Source organism: Mobula birostris, chromosome 2 (assembly GCF_030028105.1).
Source record: "Mobula birostris isolate sMobBir1 chromosome 2, sMobBir1.hap1, whole genome shotgun sequence".
NCBI lineage: Eukaryota > Metazoa > Chordata > Chondrichthyes > Myliobatiformes > Myliobatidae > Mobula > Mobula birostris.
This window is the reverse complement of record NC_092371.1, coordinates 164,042,129-164,067,039: the sequence shown is the minus strand read 5'-3', so window position 1 is coordinate 164,067,039 and position 24,911 is coordinate 164,042,129. Positions and strand designations below refer to the sequence as shown.

General features: G+C 42.0%; 1 protein-coding gene across 11 annotated transcripts in view; it reads right to left on the bottom strand.

Annotated features, from left to right (window-relative positions):
* The window catches only part of dst (dystonin), a 603,331-nt gene that overhangs the window by 403,681 nt on the left and 174,739 nt on the right, over positions 1 to 24,911 (bottom strand). For all 11 annotated transcript variants that reach the window (XM_072250685.1, XM_072250715.1, XM_072250746.1 and 8 more), the window contains one exon: positions 20,120 to 20,212. In XM_072250685.1, the coding sequence (XP_072106786.1) occupies positions 20,120 to 20,212 (93 nt within the window). The remainder of the gene's footprint in view (positions 1 to 20,119; positions 20,213 to 24,911) is intronic.

The following is a 24,911-nucleotide window of genomic DNA, read 5'->3' as shown; positions in this document are numbered from 1 at the left end:
TCCGGCACCATCCCGATACTCTCAGCAGTTTGTGACTCCAACCAGTAACAATTCTGCCCTCACTCTCAATCAGCTTGTACCAACCTTCCTGATTAACCTTCCGGAACACAAGAGATGCTGCAGACCCAGAGCAACACACACAAAATGCTGGCCAAGCAGACGCTATGGAGGGAAATAAACACTGGACATTTCAGGCCAAGACCCATCATCTGGACTGGAAAGGAAGAGGACAGAAGCCAGAATAAGAAGGTGGGGGAGAGGAAAGAGTACAAGCTGGAAGGTTATAGGTGACAGGTGAGACCAGGTGAGGGGGAGGGGAATGAAGTGAGAGGCTGGGAGGTGATAGCTGGAAGAAATAAAGGGCTGCAGAAATCTGACAGGAGAGGAGAATGGACTATGGTCGAAAGAGGAGATGGAGAGTCTGCCCCACAATACATTCTCAACTCCAATATGAAGACAATGAGCCTTGTAAGGAGCTCAGAGAAAGACACAATAACATTTGAGCAGTGGAAAGATCTTCAACCTGAAACGTTAACTCTGTTTCTTTTCCCTGACCATGTTTTTATGTAATATTTAACTGATAATATTATGTAATATTTAATATTTTATATAATATTCAACTTATGTAATATTCTCCTTATTTCACTTTATGAACCTTTCCTGACCAAGTGTAATGGTGTGTACCATTTAAAGTAATCAAGTCGGAGTCTTCATGAGTATCAACTCATTTCTTCTGAACACTTCACCACCTTTTTTTGCAGTTGGTACAATGAGTATATTCCACATATCTTATTTTTAAACAACATTTCCGCAAGTTGACAGAATAATATCAGATATAAATTATCATACAGTGTCATACACTGTGACCCCCTACAATAATCAACTTGATTCTATTCTGGAAATGTATAAAATTAACAGAACAATGACTGGCATTTCCACAACATCCTACAAAACCTCATAACTTATCAACTAATGGGCTTGACAGCCAATGAAGTGTAGTCACTGCTACTAAATTCAGTGGACAAAGTCCCACAAGAAGTTGATCCTTCCCACAGATCCTTTGCATTGGCTGTACTGAGTTTCAGTGCATTCCTCAGCACGTATTCCTGTAGGCCCAGGCTGTGCCAGTCAACAGCATTCCCTCACGGGTATCTCGCCCTGCATTAAGAGGCTTTCACAGTCTCTGTTACTACACAAGGTGGGGGGGGGGCAGCCTCTCAAACACTGAAATGTGTACCAACACAGAGGCGGTAATGGTGGCACTGCTTTAAAAGAAGTTAGCACCTCTCAATATAATGACTGTGTATTAGGCTGGTTTATTATTGTTACATGTACCAAGATACAGTGAAAAGTTTGTCCTTCATACTGTTGGTACCGATCAAACCATTACACAGTGCATTGAGGTCGAATAAGATAAAACAATAACAATGCAGAATAAAGTGAAGAAGCAAAAGAGAAAGTGCAATGCAGGTAAACGACAAAGTGCAAAGCTGTAACAAGGTAGACTGTGAGGTCAACAGTCCATCTTATCGAACAAGAGGCCCATTCAGGAGCCTGATAACAGTGGGGTAGAAGCTCTCCTTGAGCCAGATGCTATGTCCTTTCAGGCTTTTGTATCATCTGTTTGATGGGAGAGGGCAGAAGGGATAACGTCTGGGGTGGGTCTTTGATTATACGGCTGCTTTAGGGAGGCAGTGAGAAGTACATACAGGGTCCATAGAGGTGAACACAAGGAAATCTGCAGATGCTGGAATTTCAAGCAACACACATAAAAATTGCTGGTGAACGCAGCAGGCCAGGCAGCATCTCTAGGAAGAGGCGCAGTCGATGTTTCAGGCTGAGACCCTTCATCAGGACTAACTGAAAGAAGAGCTAGTAAGAGATTTGAAAGTGGGAAGGGAGGGGGAGATCCGAAATGATAGGAGAAGACAGGAGGGGGAGGGATGGAGCCAAGAGCTGGACAGGTGATTGGCAAAAGCGATATGAGAGGATCTTGGGACAGGAGGCCTAGGGAGAAAGAAAGGGGGAGGGGGGAAGCCCAAGGAGTATAGTGAGAGGGACAGAGGGAGAAAGAGGAGAGAGAGTGTGAAAATAAATAAATAAATAACAGGTGGGGTACGAGGGGGAGGTGGGGCATTAATGGAAGTTAGAGAAATCTACCTTCATGCCATCAGATTGGAGGCTACCCAGACGGAATATAAGGTGTTGTTCCTCCAACCTGAGGGTGGCTTCATCTTGACAGTGGAGGAGGCCGTGGATAGACGTATCAGAACAGGCATGATATGATATGGTAGACATATCAGAATGGGTTCTCCCAATGGCCACACATTTTAATTCCACGTCCCATTCCTATTCTGATATGTCTATCCATGGCCTCCTCTACTGTAAAGATGAAACCACACTCACAGGTTGCAGGAACAACACCTTATATTCCGCCTGGGTAGCCTCCAACCTGATGGCATGAACATGGACTTCTCAAACTTCCGTTAATGCCCCACCTCCCCTCCGTACCCCATCCGTTATTTATTTATTTATTTTTTTTTTTTTTTTTCTTTTTCTCTCTCTCCTTTTTCTCCCTCTGTCCCTCTCACTATACTCCTTGCCCATCCTCTGGGCTTCCCCCCTCCCCTTTTCCTTTCTCCCTAGGCCTCCTGTCCCATGATCCTCTCATAACCCCTTTGCCAATCACCTGTCCAGCTCTTAGCTCCATCCCTCCCCCTCCTGTGTTCTCCTATCATTTTGGATCTCCCCCTCCCTCTCCCACTTTCAAATCTCTTACTATCTCTTCTTTCAGTTAGCCCTGACGAAGGGTCTCGGCCCGAAACGTCGACTGTACCTCTTCCTATAGATGCTGCCTGGCCTGCTGCGTTCACCAGCAATTTTTATGTGTGGTTCATAGAGGTGAAGCCAGTTTCTATGATGCGCCGAGCGGCAAATATAAAAGTTTTGCACTGTTTCTTCTTTTGTGTATATTTTTTGTTACGAATAAAGTTTATTTTCGAAAAATCAAAACCAACGCTCCTGTTGTGTTAACAACTGTGGTGTTGATCCGGGAGACATCCTAAGTCTGTGTTTCTTTACCAATGAGATTACTGTTGTCGTTGTTGAGTGCTGCCGAGTCATTGTTGATTCATGGCCGTCCCTAGGGTTTTCGTGGCAAGATATGGAAATAGATTGCCAGGCCTTTTTCCTGCGTAGGTACTGCTGCGGCCCAGGTTGGGACCCGGCTGGATTTGAACTCATGACCATCTGTCTTTAGGGCCAGTGTTGATGCCACTACATCACCCAGTGAGATTACTACTACCTGGTATATCAATAAAATCCTATAGAAGGCTTCAAACTGACTACCCTTTGTGAGTTTCAAGCATGCAGTGAAACAGTATCCTGCATTAGATTTAATGTTGGAATGCCATTAACATATGGAGGCTAAAGGTAAAGAATACTGCTACAAGCTTGCATTTATATCATAAAGTACTTGCACATTTTACTCCATATCCATATTTTAACTTGTAACTTTATATTTTATATAATTCTTTACGATTATTGAATGTTGTTGCTTCTTGTTGCATGTTGCACTACACACCACAGTAAATTACTAATACATGTAAATGGTATATGGTAAATAAAGTTGATCCTTGATCCTTGAAGTTATACAAATACTTTCGGGATGCATCTCCACTGGGTGCATCCGACAAGTTCTTTTACCTAAAGTGTTAACTTTGTTTCTCTTTCTCTTTTGATCTGCTGAGTATTTTCGTGTTTTGTTTTTAATTGTTTTTTTTGTAACTTTTAAACTTTGACATGTAGCAACCAATTTGCACAAAGCAATCTCCCTCAGAGGGCAGGCAAATGCCAAGTTTATGTCTGTGGTCAGAGTTTGAGCACTGGCCAGAAGTAGTAAGGAAAGCTCCTCTGTCTTCTGCAAGAGAGTGTCCAAAAGTCAGAACATTCACCTGAGAGGACAGAGCCAGTCTCAGAAAAGGATGGGATCTTAGAGCGCTAAATTCTCTCTGCATGCTGCTGGGTTCAGCTGTTGAATGTGGGACTTGGACCTTCCATCTCAGAGGTGAGTGGGAGGAAGTGAAAATCAGCCGGGAAAAGAATGTTGTTGCTTGGGATAACTACAGTCAGCAACTGTCCAATTATGGCCCAAAATGAGTGATCACATGATATGTGGTTAGTTTTATTTTGGAGTGATGGTAAGAAGAAACTGCTACAATTGACATGTTATGTCATCTCATCTTAACCATCGAATCCTTAACTTATTCTGAAGAGAACATTATCATGGTCTAAATCTGTGGGTGATCTAAAAGTGGAAGCCACAAATAAGACAGCCACCAATAAACCATCAAAGCATTTCAGTCAAGTATCTTGATTCTGATGACAGTGAAAATGTAGACTCATTAAGTAGCAGAAGCCAACCGAATGGATGTGTTTCTTCAGGAGGAGTAAAGTGCATACACAGGGTCACAGAGTGAGGAAAGGAAAGACATAACAATGGAATTGGGTGAATCAAGCAAGAGATGGAATGGGATTAGGGATTTGACATGTTGGTCTATGACATCCTTTACTGCCACGATGGTGTCACTCTCTATCATGCCACCCTGGAAGTTTGGGGGGTGGGGGGGGAGGGGAACATCGACTCAGACCATGAGAGGCCTGTGTCAGGCATTTTCATGCCTTACAAGGCACAGATTGGAAGTCTATGTGGGGCGCCACTCCTCGCACAGACACTAGAGCAAAGTGTGGTTAAGTGCCTTGCTCAAGGACACAAACACGCTGCCACAGCTGAGGCTCGAACTAGTGACCTTCAGATCACTAGATGAACACCTTAACCACCTGGCCACGTGCCCAACGCGCTATATACTAGAAAGTTTGACTTTCTAGTATATATGGCAGCCTAGTGACATGGTGCCATGGCAACGACCTTTCTCTCAATGTCATCAAAATAAAAGAGCTGGTCATTTACTTCATAAGGTTTGGCAGCAAATATAGTCTTGTTTACATTAATGGTAGAGAGGGTTAAGTGAACATCTATATCTGAACAAGTAAACATCTAGAAGTGAAAATCCTGGTCTAATCATGTTGACACCATGAGCAAGAAAGTTCATCATCCCCTCATCTTCCTCAAGAGGTGAAAGAAATTTCATATGTCCCCTTTTCCCCTCACCAATTTTAATCGATCCACCAAAGAGAGCTTGGTACGCCAGCTGCTCATCCAATGACTGCAAGAAACTGCAGAGAATTGTGGACACAGCTCAACATGGCTCCCCTCCATGGATCTGTCTATGCTTCTCATTGCAGAGGTAAAGCAGCCAGCATAATCAAAGACTCCACCAACCGCAGCCATTCTCTCTCTCTCACCAAAAACTGAAAGCATGTACCATCAAGTTAAAAGTCAGTTTCTCCCCTGCTGTTATAAGACTATTCAATGGTTCCCTACGATCAGATGGTCTCTTGACCTCACCTATCTATTCATTGTGACTATTCACTTTACTCTCTACCAGCACTGCACTCTTTCTGTATTGTAACACTTTATTCTGCACTCTGTTATTGTTTTACCTTGTACCACCTCAATGCACTGTTTCCTCTATACTTCAGTATATTCAACAATAACAAATCAATTTACCAATTTAATTTTGAAATGAATTACTATTAACTAGGGACACTTGCAAAATTTTTTCACGTTTGACCACGTTACAAGAACTATACCCAAATATGACACCGACCTTTAGACCTTCAGTAATGTCTAAAACCAATATTAATTAAAACAGATTAGATTACATTACCTTTATCCATCACACATACATCAAAATGTCAATACAGTGAAATGTATTGTTTGTGTGGAAAATGTGCTGGAGGCAGCTAGCAAGTGTCACCAAGTCATGGTCCGGTCCATGAAGTCCGTATTCCGGTTCACAGTCCGGTCCATCGACCCTTGCTCCTGGTTTTCCTGTCTACCCTTTTTCTGTTCTTGTTGAGCTCTAATTGAGGCAGCTGATTCTTGTTGGGGCTGGCTGCATAAATACCTTCAGAGACCAGGGCGTGGCTGCTGGATTGTTCTTGTCCTTACTCCTTGTATCCCTTCCTCTGCCTTCTGTTTCCTCACCTGAAGCCCTGCCTTGTCTTGCCGGTAACTCTCGCCTCGCTTGAAGTTCTCGTCTCGTCTCACCTTGCTTTGCCAGAAGCCTTGCCTTGTCTTGCCGGTAACTCTCGCCTCAAGTCTCAAGCCTCTAGCCTCCAGCCTCAAGCCTGAAGACTCCAGCCTCCTGCCAAGCCTCGCCTCAAGTCTCTAGCCTCTAGCCTCAAGCCTGAAGATTCCAGCCTCCTGCCTCCTGCCAAGCCTCGTCTCTAGCCTCTAGCCTCAAGCCCGAAGACTCCAGCCTTCTGCCTCCTGCCAAGCCTCGCCTCTAGCCTCAAGCCTGAAGACTCCAGCCTCGTCCTGCCTGCCTGCCAAGTCTCATCCTTGCCTAGTTCTGGGATCCAAGCCAGAGGCAAGACCCAGGTGCTGGGTCCTTGTCCAGTCTCTGGCTTGGAGTCCAAGCCCGGGCTCCTAGGTCTCTTGTCCAGTCCTGTTCCTGCTTCCCAGTTTTCGTGTCCATGTCCTTGCCCTCGCCCTGTATCCTAGTCCTGTCCCTAGTACTTCAGTGTCTGTGTCTTGCACTTGGGTCTGTTTCCAGCCACTGCCTTATGACACACCATGCTTCCAACTCCAATATAGCATGCCCACAAGTTAATAACCTTAACCTGTACATCTCTGGGATTTGGGAAGAAACCAGAGCACCCGGAGGAAACCCAAATAGTCACGGGAAGAACATACAAACTCCTTACAGGAGTTTGCAGAGTTTACAGGCAGCAGCAGAATTGAACCCCAATCAGTGATTGCTGGTAGTGTAATAGCATTATCCTAACTGCTACTCTACCATACTGCCAAATTTTGAAATATGTTCAATTTACGGAAATAGGATTCAATCAGTTCCAAGAAAATAATGGCAAAATGGTTTCGACCAAAGCCACTAATGATATCTCGTGTCCATAACCTCTGCCAGTCCCACAACATCTCCACTCCTGCAATCTGTCCCTGTGCCTTGCTGAATTTAATTTCTCCACCACTGGCCCTATGTCTTCAGCTGTCAAGATCTGGAATCCTTGAATAAGATTTAGTTTCCCAGCTCATTTGTAAGATATTAAGCTCAGATAAGTGAAAAAAATAAATAAACATAAAGAAATTAAAATCACAATCTGTGTTTCCTAAGATAGAGTGGAACTTCTTCATCAAATATTTAAGAAACAGCCACTTCGTGAAAGAAAATCTCCATTTTCTATTTGCTTCAAGGAATAAAAATGGTAAAAAGATCACTATTTCCATAGCACCTTTTACTAAATCCCAAAACATTTTACAGCCAAAATTCTTTCAAGTGTAATTACTGATGTAATGTAATCATCTTAGCATTGAATTGATGTACAGGAAACCTCCACAAATAAAAATTTGATAAGGATCAAGTAATTAGTGAGGGATAAATATGGCCAGGGCAGGAGGATAAGCTCTACTGCTCTTCCTCCAAGTAGTCTCTTAGGATCTGCTATCTTCATGCGAAAAAGCTGAAGAGGCTAGGTTTAACTCTGTTTTGAAAGAATTCCTCCAACACTCCCACGGTATTACACTGGGATGTTGCCTAGATTTCTGCCCTAGAGGCTTTGAACTGAAATTTTATTAATTAATGAAACTTGGCTACAGGAGGGGCAGGACTAGCAGCTTAATATTCCAGGGTTCCGATGTTTCAGATGTGATCGAGGCAGAGGAATGAAAGGTGGGGGAGTAGCATTGCTTGTCAGGGAAAATATTATAGCAGTGCTCAGGCAGGACAGATTAGAGGGCTTGTCTACTGAGTCCTTATGGGTGGAGCTGAGAAACAGGAAAGGCATGGCCACATTAGTGGGGTTGTATTATAGACCACCCAATAGTCAGCAAGAATTGGAGGTGCAAATCTGCAGAGATAGCAGGCAACTGCAGGAAACAACGTTGTGGTGGTAGGGGATTTTAATTTTCCATATATTGATTGGGACTCCCATACTGTTAGGGGTCTAGATAGTTTAGAGTTTGTAAAATGTGTTCAAGAAGGTTTTCTAAATCAATATATAGAGGTACCAACTAGAGGGGATGCAATATTGGATCTCCTGTTGGGAAATGAGTTAGGATAAGTGACGGAAGTGTGTGTAGGGGAGCACTTTGGTTCCAGTGATCATAACACCATTAGTTTCAACTTGATCATGGACAAGGATAGATCTGGTTCTAGGGTTGAGGTTCTGAACTGGAAGAAGGCCAAATTTGAAGAAATGAGAAAGGATCTAAAAAGCGTGGATTGGGACAGGTTGTTCTCTGGCAAGGATGTGATCGGTAAGTGGGAAGCCTTCAAAGGAGAAATTTTGAGACTGCAGAGCTTGTATGTTCCTGTCACGATTAAAGGCAAAGTGAAGAGGAATAAGGAACCTTGGTCCTCAAGGGATATTGCAACTCTGATAAAGAAGAGAGAGTTATATGACATGTATAGGAAACGGAGTAAATAAGGTGCTTGAGGAGTATAAAAAGTGCAAGCAAATAGTTAAGAAAGAAATCAGCAGGGCTAAAAGAAGACATGAGGTTGCCTTGGCAGTCAAAGTGAAGGATAATCCAAAGAGCTTTTACAGGTATATTAAGAGCAAAAGGATTGTAAGGGATAAAATTGGTCCTCTTGAAGATCAGAGTGGTCGGCTGTGTATGGAACCAAAAGAAATGGAGGAGATCTTAAATGGTTTTTTTGCATCTGTATTTACTAAGGAAACTGGCATGAAGTCTATGGAATTAAGGGAAACAAGTAGTGAGATCATGGAAACTGTACAGATTGAAAAGGAGGAGGTGCTTGCTATCTTGAGGCAAATTAAAGTGGATAAATCCCCAGGAACTGACAGGGTATTCCCTCGGACCTTGAAGGAGACTAGTGTTGAAATTGCAGGGGCCCTGGCAGATATATTTAAAATGTTGGTGTCTATGGGTGAGGTGCCGGAGGATTGGAGAGTAGCTCATGTTCTTCCATTGTTTAAAAAAGGATTGAAAAGTAATCCAGGAAATTATAGGCCGGTAAATTTGACGTCGGTAGTGGGTAAGTTATTGGAGGGAGTACTAAGAGACAGAATCTACAAGCATTTGGATAGACAGGGACCTATTAGAGAGAATCAACATGGCTTTGTGCGTGGTAGGTCATGTTTAACCAATCCATTGGAGTTTTTCGAGGAGGTTACCAGGAAAGTGGATGAAGGGAAGGCAGTGGATGTTGTCTACAGGGACTTCAGTAAGGCCTTTGACAAGGTCCCACATGGGAGGTTAGTTAGGAAAATTCAGTCGCTAGGTATACAAGGAGAGGTGGTAAATTGGATTAGACATTGGCTGACTGGAAGAAGTCAAAGAGTGGTAGTAGAGAATTGCTTCTCAGAGTGGAGGCCTGTGACTAGTGGTGTGCCACAGGGATCAGTGCTGGGTCCATTGTTATTTCTCATCTATATCAATGATCTGGATGATAATGTGGTAAATTGGATCAGCAAATTTGCTGATGATACAAAGATTGGAGGTGTAGTAGACAGTGAGGAAGGTTTTCAGAGCCTGAAGAGGGACTTGGACCAGCTGGAAAAATGGGCTGAAAAATGGCAGATGGAGTTTAATACATTCAAGTGTGAGGTATTGCACTTTGGAAGGACAAACCAAGGTAGAACATACAGGGTAAATGGTAACGCACTGAGGAGTGCAGTAGAACAGAGGGATCTGGGAATACAGATACAAAATTCCCTAAAAGTGGCATCACAGGTAGATAGGGTCGTAAAGAGAGCTTTTGGTACATTGGCCTTTATTAATCGAAGTATTGAGTATAAGAGCTGGAGTGTTATGATGAGGTTGTGTAAGGCATTGGTGAGGCTGAATCTGGAGTATTGTGTTCAGTTTTGGTCACCAAATTACAGGAAGGATATTAATAAGGTTGAAAGAGTGCAGAGAAGGTTTACAAGGATGTTGCCAGGACTTGAGAAACTCAGTTACAGAGAAAGGTTGAATAGGTTAGGACTTTATTCCCTGGAGCGTAGAAGAATGAGGGAAGATTTGATAGTATATAAAATTATGACAGGTATAGATAGAGTGAATGCAAGCAGGCTTTTTCCACTGAGGCAAGGGGAGAAAAAAACCAGAGGACATGGATTAAGGGTGAGGGGGGAAAAGTTTAAAGGGAACATTGGGGGGGGCTTCTTCACACAGAGAGTGGTGGGCGTATGGAATGAGCTGCCAGATGAGGTGGTAAATGCAGGTTCTTTTTTAACATTTCAGAATAAATTGGACAGATACATGGATGAGAGGTGTATGGAGGGATATGGTCCGTATGCAAGTCAGTGGGACTAGGCAGAAAATAGTTCAGCACAGCCAAGAAGGGCCAAAATGCCTGTTTCAGTGCTGTAGTATTTCTATGGTTTCTATGGTTTCTAATGAAATGTTTATTTTCTAAGGAAGCTGAGATCCTTCAATGTGTGCAGCAGGATGTTGGAGATCTTTTACCAGTCTGTTGTAGTGAGTGTAGTCTTTTTTGTGGCTTTATGTTGGGGGAGCAGCATCGATACTGGTGATGTAAAAAGATGAAATAAACTCATCAAAAGGGCTGAATCCATCATTGGCTACAACCCGGACTCTTTTGAGTTAGTGGTGGAGAGGAGGTTACTAAGCAAACTGTTATCCATGGACAATCAGGCACATCCTCTCCATGAGCTACTGAATAAGCAGTGGACCACGCTTTCAAACAGACTCATTCAGTTCCGCCATCACAAGGATCATTACAGAAAATCTTTCCTACCAAATGCCATAAGCATATGCAACAGTTCATCTGTGTGTGACAGGAGAACACACTTCATGCTACAATAGTCTCTGCTTTATTATTTCAAACATTATTATTGCGCATTGGTAAATTATTGTGTTTACTATTATTCTCTATTTTAGTTAAGTCTGCACACTGCTAAGTGTGTTTTTAAATGTTGCTGCTGTAACGAAAGAATTTCCCACTCAGAAGCAAAAAAGTACTTATTATCATCATCATTATTATTATTATTATTAATTAGAAATGAGCACACTATCCAAAGAGCCTGGACTGGGGCAGCAGTTTAGTTAAAGGTGTAGGTTTTATGGGACACCATAAAGCAATAAAAATGGGTAGCAAGGGATATGGAGGGAATTTCAAAGGTTAGGTCATATGGCGTGTACATTAGTTGTATGTACAAATAGAAGTGTCGGATACAGACTGTTATTGAGAATACTTCACAAAGAATGCATTGACTTCAAATAAATAACCTGACAACTATTTATATCTTGATTTGCCAATGATAGTTATTATTATCTAGTTAAACCACTTCACATTATCAAAGGTGATGAGGTCTGAAATCCCACTTAAAATGAGATTAGCTTTATTTGGCATATGTATATCGAAACCTACAGTGAAATGCATCTTTTTGAATCAAATCAAATCAGCAAGGACTGTGGTGGGCAGCTCGCGAGTCTCACCATGCTTCCAGCACCAGCACAGCAAGCGCACAAGTCACTAACCCTAACCATATGTCTTGGAAATGTGACAGGTCATCAGAGCACCCAGAGAAACAACGCGGTCACAGGGAGGAAGTACAGATTCCTCACTGACAGCAGCAGGAGTTGAACCCCGATCTTACAGCTGGCACTATGATAACATTATGGTCACCGATACGCTACTATGCCACCCCAGACTTATCCACTGACCTCATCAAATAGACAGTCAGCAAAACCATGGCCCAACAGTTTCAATGCAAAAGCTTCCCGAGAAAGAACTGCATTAACAAAAAAACAACAAAAGCATTTGTCTCTTATTAACAGTTTAAGCTATTTAATAATTTAAACCTCAAGACTCACACCACCAGGTTTAGGAACACATATTACCCCTCAGCCATCAAGCTCTTGAACCAAAGGAGATAACTTCACTCAACTTCACTTGCACATCATTGAAACGTTCCCTCAACCTATGGACTCACTTTCAAGGACTATTCATTTCATGTTCTCAATATTTATTCCTTATTTATTTATTATAATTCTTATTTCTTTCTTTTTGCATTTACATAGATCCTTGTCTTTTTTACACTGGTTGAATACCCAAGTTGCTGCGGTCTTCCATTGATGCTAATATGGTTATTTTTCTATTATGGATTTATTGAGTATGCCTGCAAGAAAATTAATCTCAGGGTGATATATATGTACTTCGATAATAAATTTACTTTGAACCAAACTTTGAGCAACTATGAAGAGAAATAAACAGTTAATGTTTTGGGCCGAGGCCCTTCATCATCACCCTGATGAAGGGCACCAGCCTGAAATGTTGAATCTTTATTCCTCGCCGTAGATGCTGCCTGACGGGTTGAGTTCCTCCAGAATTCTGTATGTGTTACTCTGAATTTCCATAATCTGCAGAATCTCTTGTGTTTTTAACAATAAGTACAATTGTCTGAGCAATCTCCAGCACTGGAAGAATTACATTTACTTAGAGAACCTGCTCTGGCCAGATGCCAGACTGCAGATTGTATTAGATAAGGTTTCAATATCTTCCTTCCCTTATGTTCAGCTCAAAGCCTTAAATTACAGATACAGGGTAAATGGGCAAATTGAGCCAATGGACTAAAGCTGCTAATGACTTTCAACAGAGATAAATGCAAGATCACCTGCTCCTGACCCATAAAGCAGAATATGCTGAATAAGTGGTGGAGGCAGATACACTAGTGAAATTTAAGGGACTACTAGACAGGTATATGGAGGAATTTAAGGTGGGGGATTATATGGGAGGCAGGGTTTGAGGGTCGGCACAACATTGTGGGCCGAAGGGCCTGTACTGTGCTGTACCATTCTATGTTCTATGTTCTATTAGTGAGGGTCCATGCACAGAGATCATTAAAATGTCACAGTTAGGTACAAACAAATAAACAAAATGTCTAAGGGTCAGCTGGCCTGTACATCTGGTAGGCTGGAATACAATTAGTAAAACTTACATTACAGAAATACAAATTTCTGGTTGAACCACCCATCAATGAGCAGTGCAATTCTGGGCACCACACCCTGGGAAGGACATAGTTGTGTAGGGAGTGCAGCACAGACTTACCAGAATCAAAGGTCAGATGACAAAGCTTTGTGAAATGCTATAGCCGTATTTTCTGAAATCTGTTTAAGTTAGCAGACAATTTAAATTTTCAAAGATATTAAGACATCTGCTCTATTTCTGCTGGTCAGGTGTTATGCATTCACCTAAAAACTGGAGCCAGGCTTCTCACAGCACTGAAGGTAGAAAGTATTAACTTATGAGTGTGGCAGAGATTTTGAACTCTCTTCTGCAAACAACGGATGCTAGATCACTTGTTAGCTTGATGCCTGCAATTGATGAATCGTCTTTAACTAACCAATGGATTTTTGTTCCAAAATGCCCATGTGACCTTGCAACTTTTACAAAGTACTGTATGTCACAGTTTATTTTTAATACAAGGAGAGAAAGGCCACGCGGTTTATGTCAAACTTAAGTCCATCAGTGACAGCCAAATACTTGTGGTAGGGAATTCTGCGGTCTCACCATTATATACACAAAAGGACATTTTTCTAAATTCGCTGTTCAGTATGTCATCTAAAACACTAACAAACTTCCATAGCTACACAGTGGAGAGTCTCCTGACTGGTTACATTACAGCCTGGTATGGCAAAACCAATGCCCAGGAACAGAAGAGCCTACAAAAAGTAGTGGATAAAACACAGTCCATCACAGGAAAAACACCTCCCCCCCACCACCACCACCACTGAGCACACTTACAAGGAGCACTGCCACAAGAAAGCAGCATCTATCATTGAGGACCCCCATCATCTGGGCCATGGTCTCTTCTTGCTGCTGCCATCAGGAAGGAGGTACAGGAGCCTTTAAGTCCCACACCACCAGGTTCAGGAACAGTTATTACCTCTCAGCCATCAGGCTCCTGAACCAGTGTGGATAACTTCACTCACAATCTATGGACTCACTTTTGAGGACTCTGCAAATCACGTTCTCTGTATTATTTATTTACTATTTATTACTATTATTTTATTATTTGTTTTGTATTTGCACAGTTTGTCTTTTGCACACTGGTTGTTTGTTACTATTTTGCTTAGTTTTCATTGATTCTATTATATTTCTTTGTTCTACTGTGAATGCCTGAAAGAAAATGAATCTAGGGTAGTATATGGTAATGTATACATGCTTTGATAATAAATTTTCTTTGAACTTTAGACTTATTAATGACAAAATTGATACTTATACTGCCTGTTTTGGATCTCTAGATCAAAAGCTTAATTATCTGAAAAAAAAACCTTTGCTAGAACATCAGCTACCCAGTTAACACCTTCCTGTTTAGCACACCCTTACTGAACTAAAGTCAACATGAGTGGAACCACAAACTGGTATAATCTATTTATATTGCTCACATGGTATCTAAAGTAAAATTGTAACTGAGATCAATAGATTTTGACATGGATGAATTTCAAGCAAAAAAGTCTGGTGAACAAAGTATAGGTTTAGCAATGTTTATATTGAATAATAGGACAGTGTGAAGAGGGACCACTCCTGTTTCTATTATGACCTACACTCAGTGGTCACTTTATAAAGTACAATAATTCGTTAATGGAAATATGTAATCAGCCAATCACGTGGCAGCAACTCAATGCATGAAAGCATGCAGACATTGCCAAAAGGTTCAGTTGATGTTCAGAACAAACATCAGAAGAGATGTCATCTAAGTGACTTTGACCGTGGATGACTGTTGGTACCTGATCTCCTGGCATTTTTACACACTACAATATCTAGAGTTTACAGAGAATGGTGGGAAAAAACTAAAAAAGCATCCAGTGATTGGCAGTTTTGTGGGGAAAAAATGCCTTGTTAATGAGAGAGGTCAGAGGAGAATGGCCAGACTGGCTCAAGCTGACAGGAAGGTGACAGCAACTCAAATAACCACATGTTACGACAGTGGTGGGTAGAAGAGCATCTCTGAATGCACAACATGCCGAACTTTGAAGTGGATGGGCTGCAGCAGCAGAAGACCATGAACATCACTCAGTGGCCACTTTATTAGGTACAGGAGTATCTAATAAGGTGGCCGCTGAATGTATATAACTTTAGTAATGGAGTCAAAGAGACCTGATCACAGTTCAAGTTCAAAGTAATCTTATTATACATCGCCAAACAGTACTTTGAGATTTTTTTTCTGGTTATTAACATGAAAATAATGAAATACTACAGAATTTATGAACTATTTTCATAAAAAGGACTGGCAAACGTCCAATGTGCAAAAGAGGACAAATCATGCAAATAATAAATTTGAAAAACTAAATATATAATACTGAGAACATGAGTTGTAGAATCCTTGAAAGTGAGTCCATAGTTCAGCGATGCAGTGAGAGGAGTTATCCACACTGGTTCAGCAAATGAATGGTTGTAGGGTAACTATTGGAGTTATCCACACTGGTTCAGCAAATGAATGGTTGTAGGGTAACAATTGGAGTTTTCCACACTGGTTCAGCAAATGAATGGTTGTAGGGTAACAATTGGAGTTTTCCACACTGGTTCAGCAAATGAATGGTTGTAGGGTAACAATTGGAGTTATCCACACTGGTTCAGCAAATGAATGGTTGTAGGGTAACAATTGGAGTTTTCCACACTGGTTCAGCAAACGAATGGTTGTAGGGTAATAACTGTTCCTGTGTGAGACCTAAAGCTCCTGTACCTGTCACTCAGTGGTAGTAGCCAGAAGAGAGCATGGCCTGGATGATGGGGGTCTTTGATGATGGATGCTGCTTTCTTGTGTGGTCATAGATGTGAATAAGATGTTCCTTGTGGGAAAGAAGGACCATTTCTGTATGCAAATACCACACATTTTCTCTTTCATCAGGAAGTTATTGTGCTGAGGAAAGTTAGACCTACCAATAAAAATCACACCTACAAAACCAAACAAGGCCCGAAGGTGCCAACACCAATGGAAACTCCTAAAAATGGACGAGTGTTAATCAGCTCCTGCCTCAGGACAGCGGTTGCTTCAGAAAGCACAGTGGGCCCTGTCTGAGCTAACCTCACTTACTGGCTAGCTTTGGAAATGATTCGGGTGCCAGATTTGTTATGTAATAATTTACCTCCTTGGTTGTTTCAGTGGCTTCCAACTTCCTTCAGGCTGAAGCATTATTAAATGTGTGACAAGAACCAAGCTTCCAAGCATTAAACTACAAAACAGGAAGGATTGCAACCCCATTAAATTCTGCACTTCACTGCATTAGACTGACAGAGTGACTATTTACTGCTGACACCGGAAGTCTTTTTTAAATACCGCAAGGCCACTGACTTCAAAGTGCATCACAGCATCCCACTGTATTGAAGATCATCTCCACTATTTCTTCTTGCCTGCGCAAGCAGTTAATTTCTATATACAGCTGCTTCCCAGGTTATGGGAGACATGACCCACAGAAATCTGATTTTATGTATATTCTCTCATGGATTTTGAAGAATTTTTCATCCTAGGAAATTTAGTAACAGAAATGCAGGCTAGTTATTCACTAGCAACTGAATACAGTATATCATAAAGACAAGAGTTTCTGTGAGATTACCAGAAGGGATAATAGAGTATATGTTTCATTGGTTTAATTACGGGCATCATTAGGATGAGCATTGAAGATATTCAAAGAAATGGACGAAATGCACTGTTTGTATATAAAATGTAAAAGCACAGTACAGGCCTTTCGGCCCACAATGTCCTAACATACTCAAGGTCAATCTAACCCTTCCTTCATACAAATACCTCCATTTTTCTTACATCCATGTGCCTGTCTAAGAGTTCTTTCAATGTCCCTAACGTACCACCCCAACACCCACCGCTCTCTGCTTAAAAAACTTAACTCTGGCATCCTTCCTCCACACACTTTCCTCCAACCACCTTAAAATTATGCCCCCTGGGAAAAAGTTTCTGGCTACCCACTCGATCTATGTCTCTTATCATCTTTTACATCTTTATTAAATCACCTCTAATTTTCTTTTACTCCGAAGAGAAAAGCCCAAGCATGATTAACTTATGGCATATGGAGAGGGATACATACAACAGCAAGATGCCGTATAAACAAAATAAAACTGTCGGGTTTCATGGCTCTGAACTCACTTTCATCAACTTTAGTTCTGTCTGAATGTTATTTTCTTACTTTTATTGTTTGTGCAATTTGTTCTATTTTTTGCACTTTTGGTGTTTGTCTTTTTAAATTCAGTTTAGTTGTGTTTCTTTGTTTTGTCTGTAAGGAGACGAATCTCAAGGTTGTATATAATATACATACTTTGGCAGTTCTGTGGGTGCATGTCAAAGAATGGCTAGACTGGTTCAAGCTGACTAGAAAGCAACAGTAATTCAAACAACCACACTTACAACAATGGTGTGCATCCCTGAATGCACAGCACATCAGAACTTGAAGTGGATGGATGACAACAGCAGAAGACACCAAGTTCCACACCTGTACCTAATAAAGTGGCCATTGAGTGTATTCCAGGCAGTAGGCTTTTATTTTAGTTTTGAGAGGAATTGTTCATTTTTGATTTATGGGGCAGAAAAACACTTCTAGTCAGTCCTGAGGAATGAAACTCTTACATAACCAGAGTACTGCCGGTCTGTTTGATTTTCCTGTTGCGTCCTGTTTGCATTACCCTTTTAAAGCAACGCCTTTCAAATTACAACTTGCTGCATAATGGAATCTGAGAAATCAGTTTCCATGCATCCAGTCAACTGGTTCCATCATTCTAAAAATCAACAAGCCAGATGCCAGAGCCTGTAAACACTCCATAAAAAGCCTTTTTAAGGAAAGTATGAGAATACTGGCCATAAATGGTTAAAGGAAAAGAGTGGCAACGTTGGTTCCCTTGAGGGAAAGCACCACAGAAGTCTGAAGTTATTAAAATCTCAGTTACATCTGTATCAGCACAACAAATGCAACAGAGCAGAGAACAGAGAAGTTATGCTCATCTTTAGCAAGACAGCCTTGTATTTATCCAATGAAGTACTTTTATAGTGGTGTTATTGTTGCAATGTGGGAAATGTTGTAGCTACTTTGTGTACTCAAGGTCCCAGTAAAGCAGTTAGACAAATCATCTGATAATCTGTTTACTGTGATATAATTTGAGAATTAAATATCGGTCTGGAGAACTCTGCTGTGACTCTTCATTGGAGCATTGTGGAATCATTTTCATCAACCCAAGCAAGCAAAGGGGTATTGTTTAACATCACATCAAAATGTCAGAATGATTACAGGAGCAAAAATGCCCCTAAGATACACACTCAGAGGCTACTTTATGAGGTACTGCACTTCCTGTCCCTAACAAAGTGGCCACTGAATACATGTTCATCAGCTGCCAACTCTCAACTGTCAAATATCCTTCATAAAATCATCAAGAACATCTCATTGCTGATTTAGCCAATGTAATGGTTCCCCAAAAAAAAACCTTCCCTGTTCATAAAATAAACACAAGCCACTGCTATACAGTGCTTTCACACCTACTAACCCTCCCTCTGACCCCAGGCCACTTCATTGGGGTCTGGAGCAGGACCAACACAGGTTCTAGCTTCATAGAGTGAAAAACCATCTCAATCTCTTTCGCACCACTTTCACACCAAGGTACACCAGTTCAGGATTTCCAACCCCAATCATTTCTCTTTGCAATACTTCCCACCATGCTCATCTCACACAACATCCACCCGAACTTGCTCAAATATTAGTCCTTCTTAAGACTATAAGATATGGAAGTAGAACTAGGCCATTCAGCCCATTGACTCTTCTTTATCATAGTTGATCTTTTTTCCTCAATCCCATTTTCCTATTTTCTTCCTGTAACCCTTAATCCACCTTACAAATCTAGATCCTATCACTCTCTGCCTTCAATACATCCAATGACTTGGCCCCCAGAGCTGTCTGTGACAACAAATTCCATAGATTCACTATCCACTCCCCATCTTCTCAAAGTTTTAACAAGTAGCGATTGGAATTTGGATTGATCTAGCTCAAGTGCGGTATTTGTAAGGTAAAATCCCTTCTCTTCCCTGTGCTAAAGGTACATCCACTTATTTTGAGGCTTCACCCTCGGAGCTTAGGCTCTTCCACTAATGGAAACATCTTCTCGAACATACACTCCATGCCTTTCAATATTCGGTATGTTTCAATAAGGTCCTCTCTCATCCTTCTGAACTCCATTGAGTACAACCCCAAAACCATCAAAAGCTTCTCATTTAATATTTACACTGCCCGAGGCACTGGGCAGTATGACGCACAGGTATTTTTATTTTCTTCATCACTGCATCAAGTCCTGCACTCAACCAGTTGCCTTTTAGCAAGAACATATACCCTTCAGCAATTGCTACTCAAAGGATGTTGACTTTCTACTTACATCCCCAAGTCGCTTAGTTCCGGCCATTTTAGAATCATCAAGTTGTACAGAGATGTAACACAAAATCAATCCCTTCAGCCCACCAACATGCTGACCATCAATCGCCCATTTAGATAGCCTCCCACCCCCATATATTACCACTCAGTTACACTTCAGAGGTAATTTAAATGGTCAGTTAACCTACTAACTTGCATAGGTTTGGTGCTTAGGAGGAAACCAAAACACCCAGAGGAATCTGACGTGATCACAGGGAGAACGTGGCAATTCCACGCAGACAGCACCCAAGGTCAGATCTCTGACGTTGTAAGGCACTGGCTCCAACAGATGCACCACTCTGCCACCCATTAAGCTAACTTGACTTAATTTGACTCCACTTCACGCAATCGAAGAACTTGGATCAATTTCATTCAACAAAAATCAACAACCTTGAAACACATATTGCTCAAATGTCCCTGCTGAGAAGCTTAAACCAAGCATGAAATACCGACACGCACACAAAATAAGTGGTGAAATAACTACAAATATACATTGCCTGGATACACAAATTCAAAGCAGAAACATAACCAATGACAGCTAAATCAAACCAGCTCAAACCAGCATAAATAAAATATTTAAAAACATACCTGAAAGTGCAAAATAATTGTCCAGATCAGTCCCAAGGTGAGTTTGGGATTCCCATCAGTTATGTCATCATTTCTGATGTTCACCAATTTGACCTGTTATGCCAGAAACAAAGGGCAAGTTAATTAAATTGTTTACTACAAAATGGTGGAGGAAAACAGTAAATCAGGCAGCAAAGGAAAGGAATAAAGAGTCACTGTTTCAGGCCTAGACTCTTCATCAGTTCTGGAAAGGAAGGGAGAGGAAGCCACAATAAGGTGGTGGAGGGAGTGGAAGGACAGCGGTCTAGAAGGTTTTAGGTGAAGCCAGGTGAGGGGGCAGACAGGTGGCTGGGGAGGGGAGCTGGTGAGGAACTGGAAAGTGATAGGTGGAAAAGATAAAGAGCTGAAGAGAAGTAAAAATTTGATAGCTTTACTACAGCAAGGCTCCAAAGTATGACTCAAATGGACTTTTGTGATTCTGCACTGGGCCTGAGTAAGGGAATGATTTAATGGAGAGAATTTCCAGCCTAACAACTTGCCTGTAAATGGAACTGGGCAGAAATGCAGAGTTAGCCACAAGGAGAACCAACCAGTTCAAAAGAAATGTTGTAGGTTTTCACTGAATGAAACACTTTCCTTTCTTCCTCCACTTAGTCAAAACTGAAAATCGTCTTTGGTTTCTGGTGCCGTGGCATGACCCCAGAGGAGTTCCTCACACCATGGCTGGGTTGTCTACTGCACCTTTCCCTCACTGACGCACACACTTCGCAAGAAAACAGCCGAAACTATTGCTGAGATGGTAATCGAACATCTCTGTCCACCTCAAGGCCGGAGGAATGTTTCACTGTACAGCCAGAGCAATACAGAAGGTGGTCACTCAGTCCACCACAATTGTGCTGTCAAAGGGAAAGAACTACACTATTGCAGCGGCACAGTAGTGTAATAGTTAGGACAATGCTTTACAGTACCAGCAACTTTGGTTCATTTTCTGCCACTGTCGTAAGGGGTTTGTACGTTCTCCCTTCATCACTATGGGTTTCCTCTGGGTGCTCCAGTTTCCTCACACAATCCAAAGACATACTGGTTGGTAGGGTAGAATTGATCATTCTAAATTTGATCATGCTTAGGCTAGGGTTAAATCAAGAGTTGCTGGATGGCACGGCGTGAAGGGCCAGAAGGGCCTGATTCGTGCTGTATCTCAATAAATAAATTCAGTTCCGCTTCCTAGATTCATGAATATGTCTCATGAGAGTGAGCGAGCTATGACTTTTCTCTTTGGAGAGAAGGAAGATGAGGGGTGATGTGATAGAGGTGTACAAGATAAGGGGTACAGGTAGAGTGGCCAGCCAGAGGCATGCTCCCAAATGACCAACACAAGGGGCATAATTGTAAGGTGTTGGGTGGAATGTATAGTGGGGATCTCAGAGGTGTTTTTTTAATATACACAGAGTGATAGCTACGTGGAACATGGTGCCAGAGTTGGAGGCTGAGACAGATATATTAGGGGCATTTAAGCCAGGCACATGGATGAAAGAAGTGTGGAGGCTATGTGGGAAGGAAGGATTAGATTGCTCTTGGAGTAGATTGAGAGTTGGCACAACATGGTGAGCAGAAGGGCCTGCACTGTGCTGTACTGTTCTGCGTTCAATGTTTCCATTACTCCGCAATTCCTCCCTTTGAGTTTAAATAAAATATATAATTTTAGTTATTAGTGAAGCTGTTTCCACTGGTTTACAGCATTGTTACTGTAGAAAAGTGAAATAGCTCCCCGCCTCTTCCAAAACTGTTTTGCCAATTATACACAGTTAATGTAATTTGTTTTTAAAAAATCCCCTGCCAGCAGTAATTAATACTGCTCTTTAACTCTGTCCAAACATTTTATAATTTAAAACAGCACGATTAAACCTCCTGTTGGTCTTCGACTAGAAGAACAATCAGTGCTTCTCTAATGTCTAGTATCATTCAGGTAAACCTCCCCAGCTATAAGGCTCAGGTATCCTTTCTGAAGGATAATATCAGCACATCAAATTTCAGCTGAGCCCCAACCATTTGCGTAACTTTCATGATTTTACACTTGTTTTTATAAAACTAAGAACTTCATATGAATTAACCACCTAGTGACTTGCCCTCTCACATTCAAAGCTGTGTGCATACAAAATCAGAGACAATCTAACCAGGCAGATTGGATTTCATTGAATGTTGAGGAGTCCTAAATGTTCCATTTTTCAGAATGTAAAGGGCAGAATGTAATCATTGGGTTATCTTCTCTCACCAAACTCCATCAGCATTAACACTTATTTCATTCACTTTCCATGAATTTATGCAGGGTTCTTATAAATGTATTGTACTAATTCACTCATCCACCCAATAGTGTCAGTCTGGAGAAGGCCTGACCTGGTTATCTGGTAGAGATCACGGTTTGTTTTGCTGTTGTAGCCCATTGTCACAGATCTCTCAGTGGGTGAGCATCTGGGGGACAGTGACCACAGCTCCCTGGCCTTTAGCATTATAATGGAAAAGGATAGAATCAGAGAGGCCAGGAAAATTTTAATTGGGGAAGGGTAAATTATGAAGCTATAAGGCTAGAACTTGTGGGTGTGAATTGGGATGACGTTTTTGCAGGGAAATGTACCATGGACATGTGGTCGATGTTTAGAGATCTCTTGCAGGATGTTAGGGATAAATTTGTCCCAGTGAGGAAGATAAAGAATGGTAGGGTGAAGGAACCATGGGTGACAAGTGAGGTGGAAAATCTAGTCAGGTGGAAGAAGGCAGCATACATGAGGTTTAGGAAGCAAGGATCAGATGGGTCTATTGAGGAATATAGGGAAGCAAGAAAGGAGCTTAAGAAGGGGCTGAGAAGAGCAATAAGGGGGCATGAGAAGGCCTTGGTGAGTCGGGTAAAGGAAAACCCCAAGGCATTCTTCAATTATGTGAAGAACAAAAGGATGACAAGAGTGAAGGTAGAACCGATTAGAGATAAAGGTGGGAAGATGTGCCTGGAGGCTGTGGAAGTGAGCAAGGTCCTCAGTGAATACTTCTCTTCAGTATTCACCAATGAGAGGGAACTTGATGACGGTGAGGACAATATGAGTGAGGTTGATGTTCTGGAGCATGTTGATATTAAGGGAGAGAAGGTGTTGAAGTTGTTAAAATACCTTAGGACGGATAAGTCCCCAGGGTCTGACGGAATATTCCCCAGACTGCTCCACAAGGTGAGGGAAGAGATTACTGAGCCTCTGGCTATGATCTTTATGTCCTCGTTGTCCACGGGAATGGTACCGGAGGATTGGAGGGAGGCAAATGTTGTTCCCTTGTTCAAAAAAGGTAGTAGGGATAGTCCGGGTAATTATAGACCAGTGAGCCTTACATCTGTGGTGGGAAAGCTGTTAGAAAAGATTCTTAGAGATAGGATCTGTGGGCATTTAGAGAATCATGGTCTGATCAGGGACAGTCAGCATGGCCGTCAGGGCAGATCATGTCTAACAAGCCTGATAGAGTTCTTTGAGGAGGTGACCAGGCATATAGATGAGGGTAGTGCAGTGGATGTGATCTACATAGATTTTAGTAAGGCATTTGACAAGGTTCCACACGGTAGGCTTATTCAGAAAGTCAGAAGGCATGGGATCCAGGGATGTTTGGCCAGGTGGATTCAGAATTGGCTTGCCTGCAGAAGGCAGACGGTCGTGGTGGAGGGAGTACATTCAGATTGGAGGGTTGTGACTAGTGGTGTCCCACAAGGATCTGTTCTGGAACCTCTACTTTTCGTGATTTTTACTAACGACCTGGATGTTGGAGTAGAAGGGTGGGTTGGCAAGTTTGCAGACGACACAAAGATTAGTGGTGTTGTAGATAGTGTAGAGGATTGTCGAAGATTGCAGAGATACATTGATAGGATGCAGAAGTGGGCTGAGAAGTGGCAGATGGAGTTCAACCCGGAGAAGTGTGAGGTGGTACACTTTGGAAGGACAAACTCCAAGGCAGAGTACAAAGTAAATGGCAGGATACTTGGTAGTGTGGAGGAGCAGAGGGATCTGGGGGTACAGGTCCACAGATCCCTGAAAGTTGCCTCACAGGTAGATAGGGTGGTTAAGAAAGCTTCTGGGGTGTTAGCTTTCATAAGTCAAGGGATAGAGTTTAAGAGTCGCGATGTAATGCTGCAGCTCTATAAAACTCTGGTTAGGTCACACTTGGAGTACTGTGTCCACTTCTGGCTGCCTCACTATAGGAAGGATGTGGAAGCATTGAAAAGGGTACAGAGGAGATTTACCAGGATGCTGCCTGGTTTAGAGAGTATGGATTATGATCAGAGATTAAGAGAGCTAGGGCTTTACTCTTTGGAGAGAAGGAGGATGAGAGGAGACATGATAGAGGTGTACAAGATATTAAGAGGAATAGATAGAATGGATAGCCAGTGCCTCTTCCTCAGGGCACCACTGCTCAATGCAAGAGGACATGGCTCTAAGGTAAGGGGTAGGGAGTTCAAGGGGGATATTAGAGGAAGATTTTTTACTCAGAGAGTGGATGTGCATGGAATGCACTGCGTGAGTCAGTGGTGGAGGCAGATACACTAGTGAAATTTAAGAGGCTACTAGACAGGTATATGGAGGAATTTAAGGTGGGGGGTTATATGGGAGTCAGTGTTTGAGGGTCAGCACGGCATTGTGGGCCAAAGGGCCTGTAATGTGATGTACTATTCTATGTTCTATGTTCTATTGTATGTTAGCTGCACGTTGTTCTGCTCAACATGGTGGGCATGCTGTGTTGGCACCAGACTGCCTGGTGATGCTTAGGGGCTGCCCCAGCACATCCG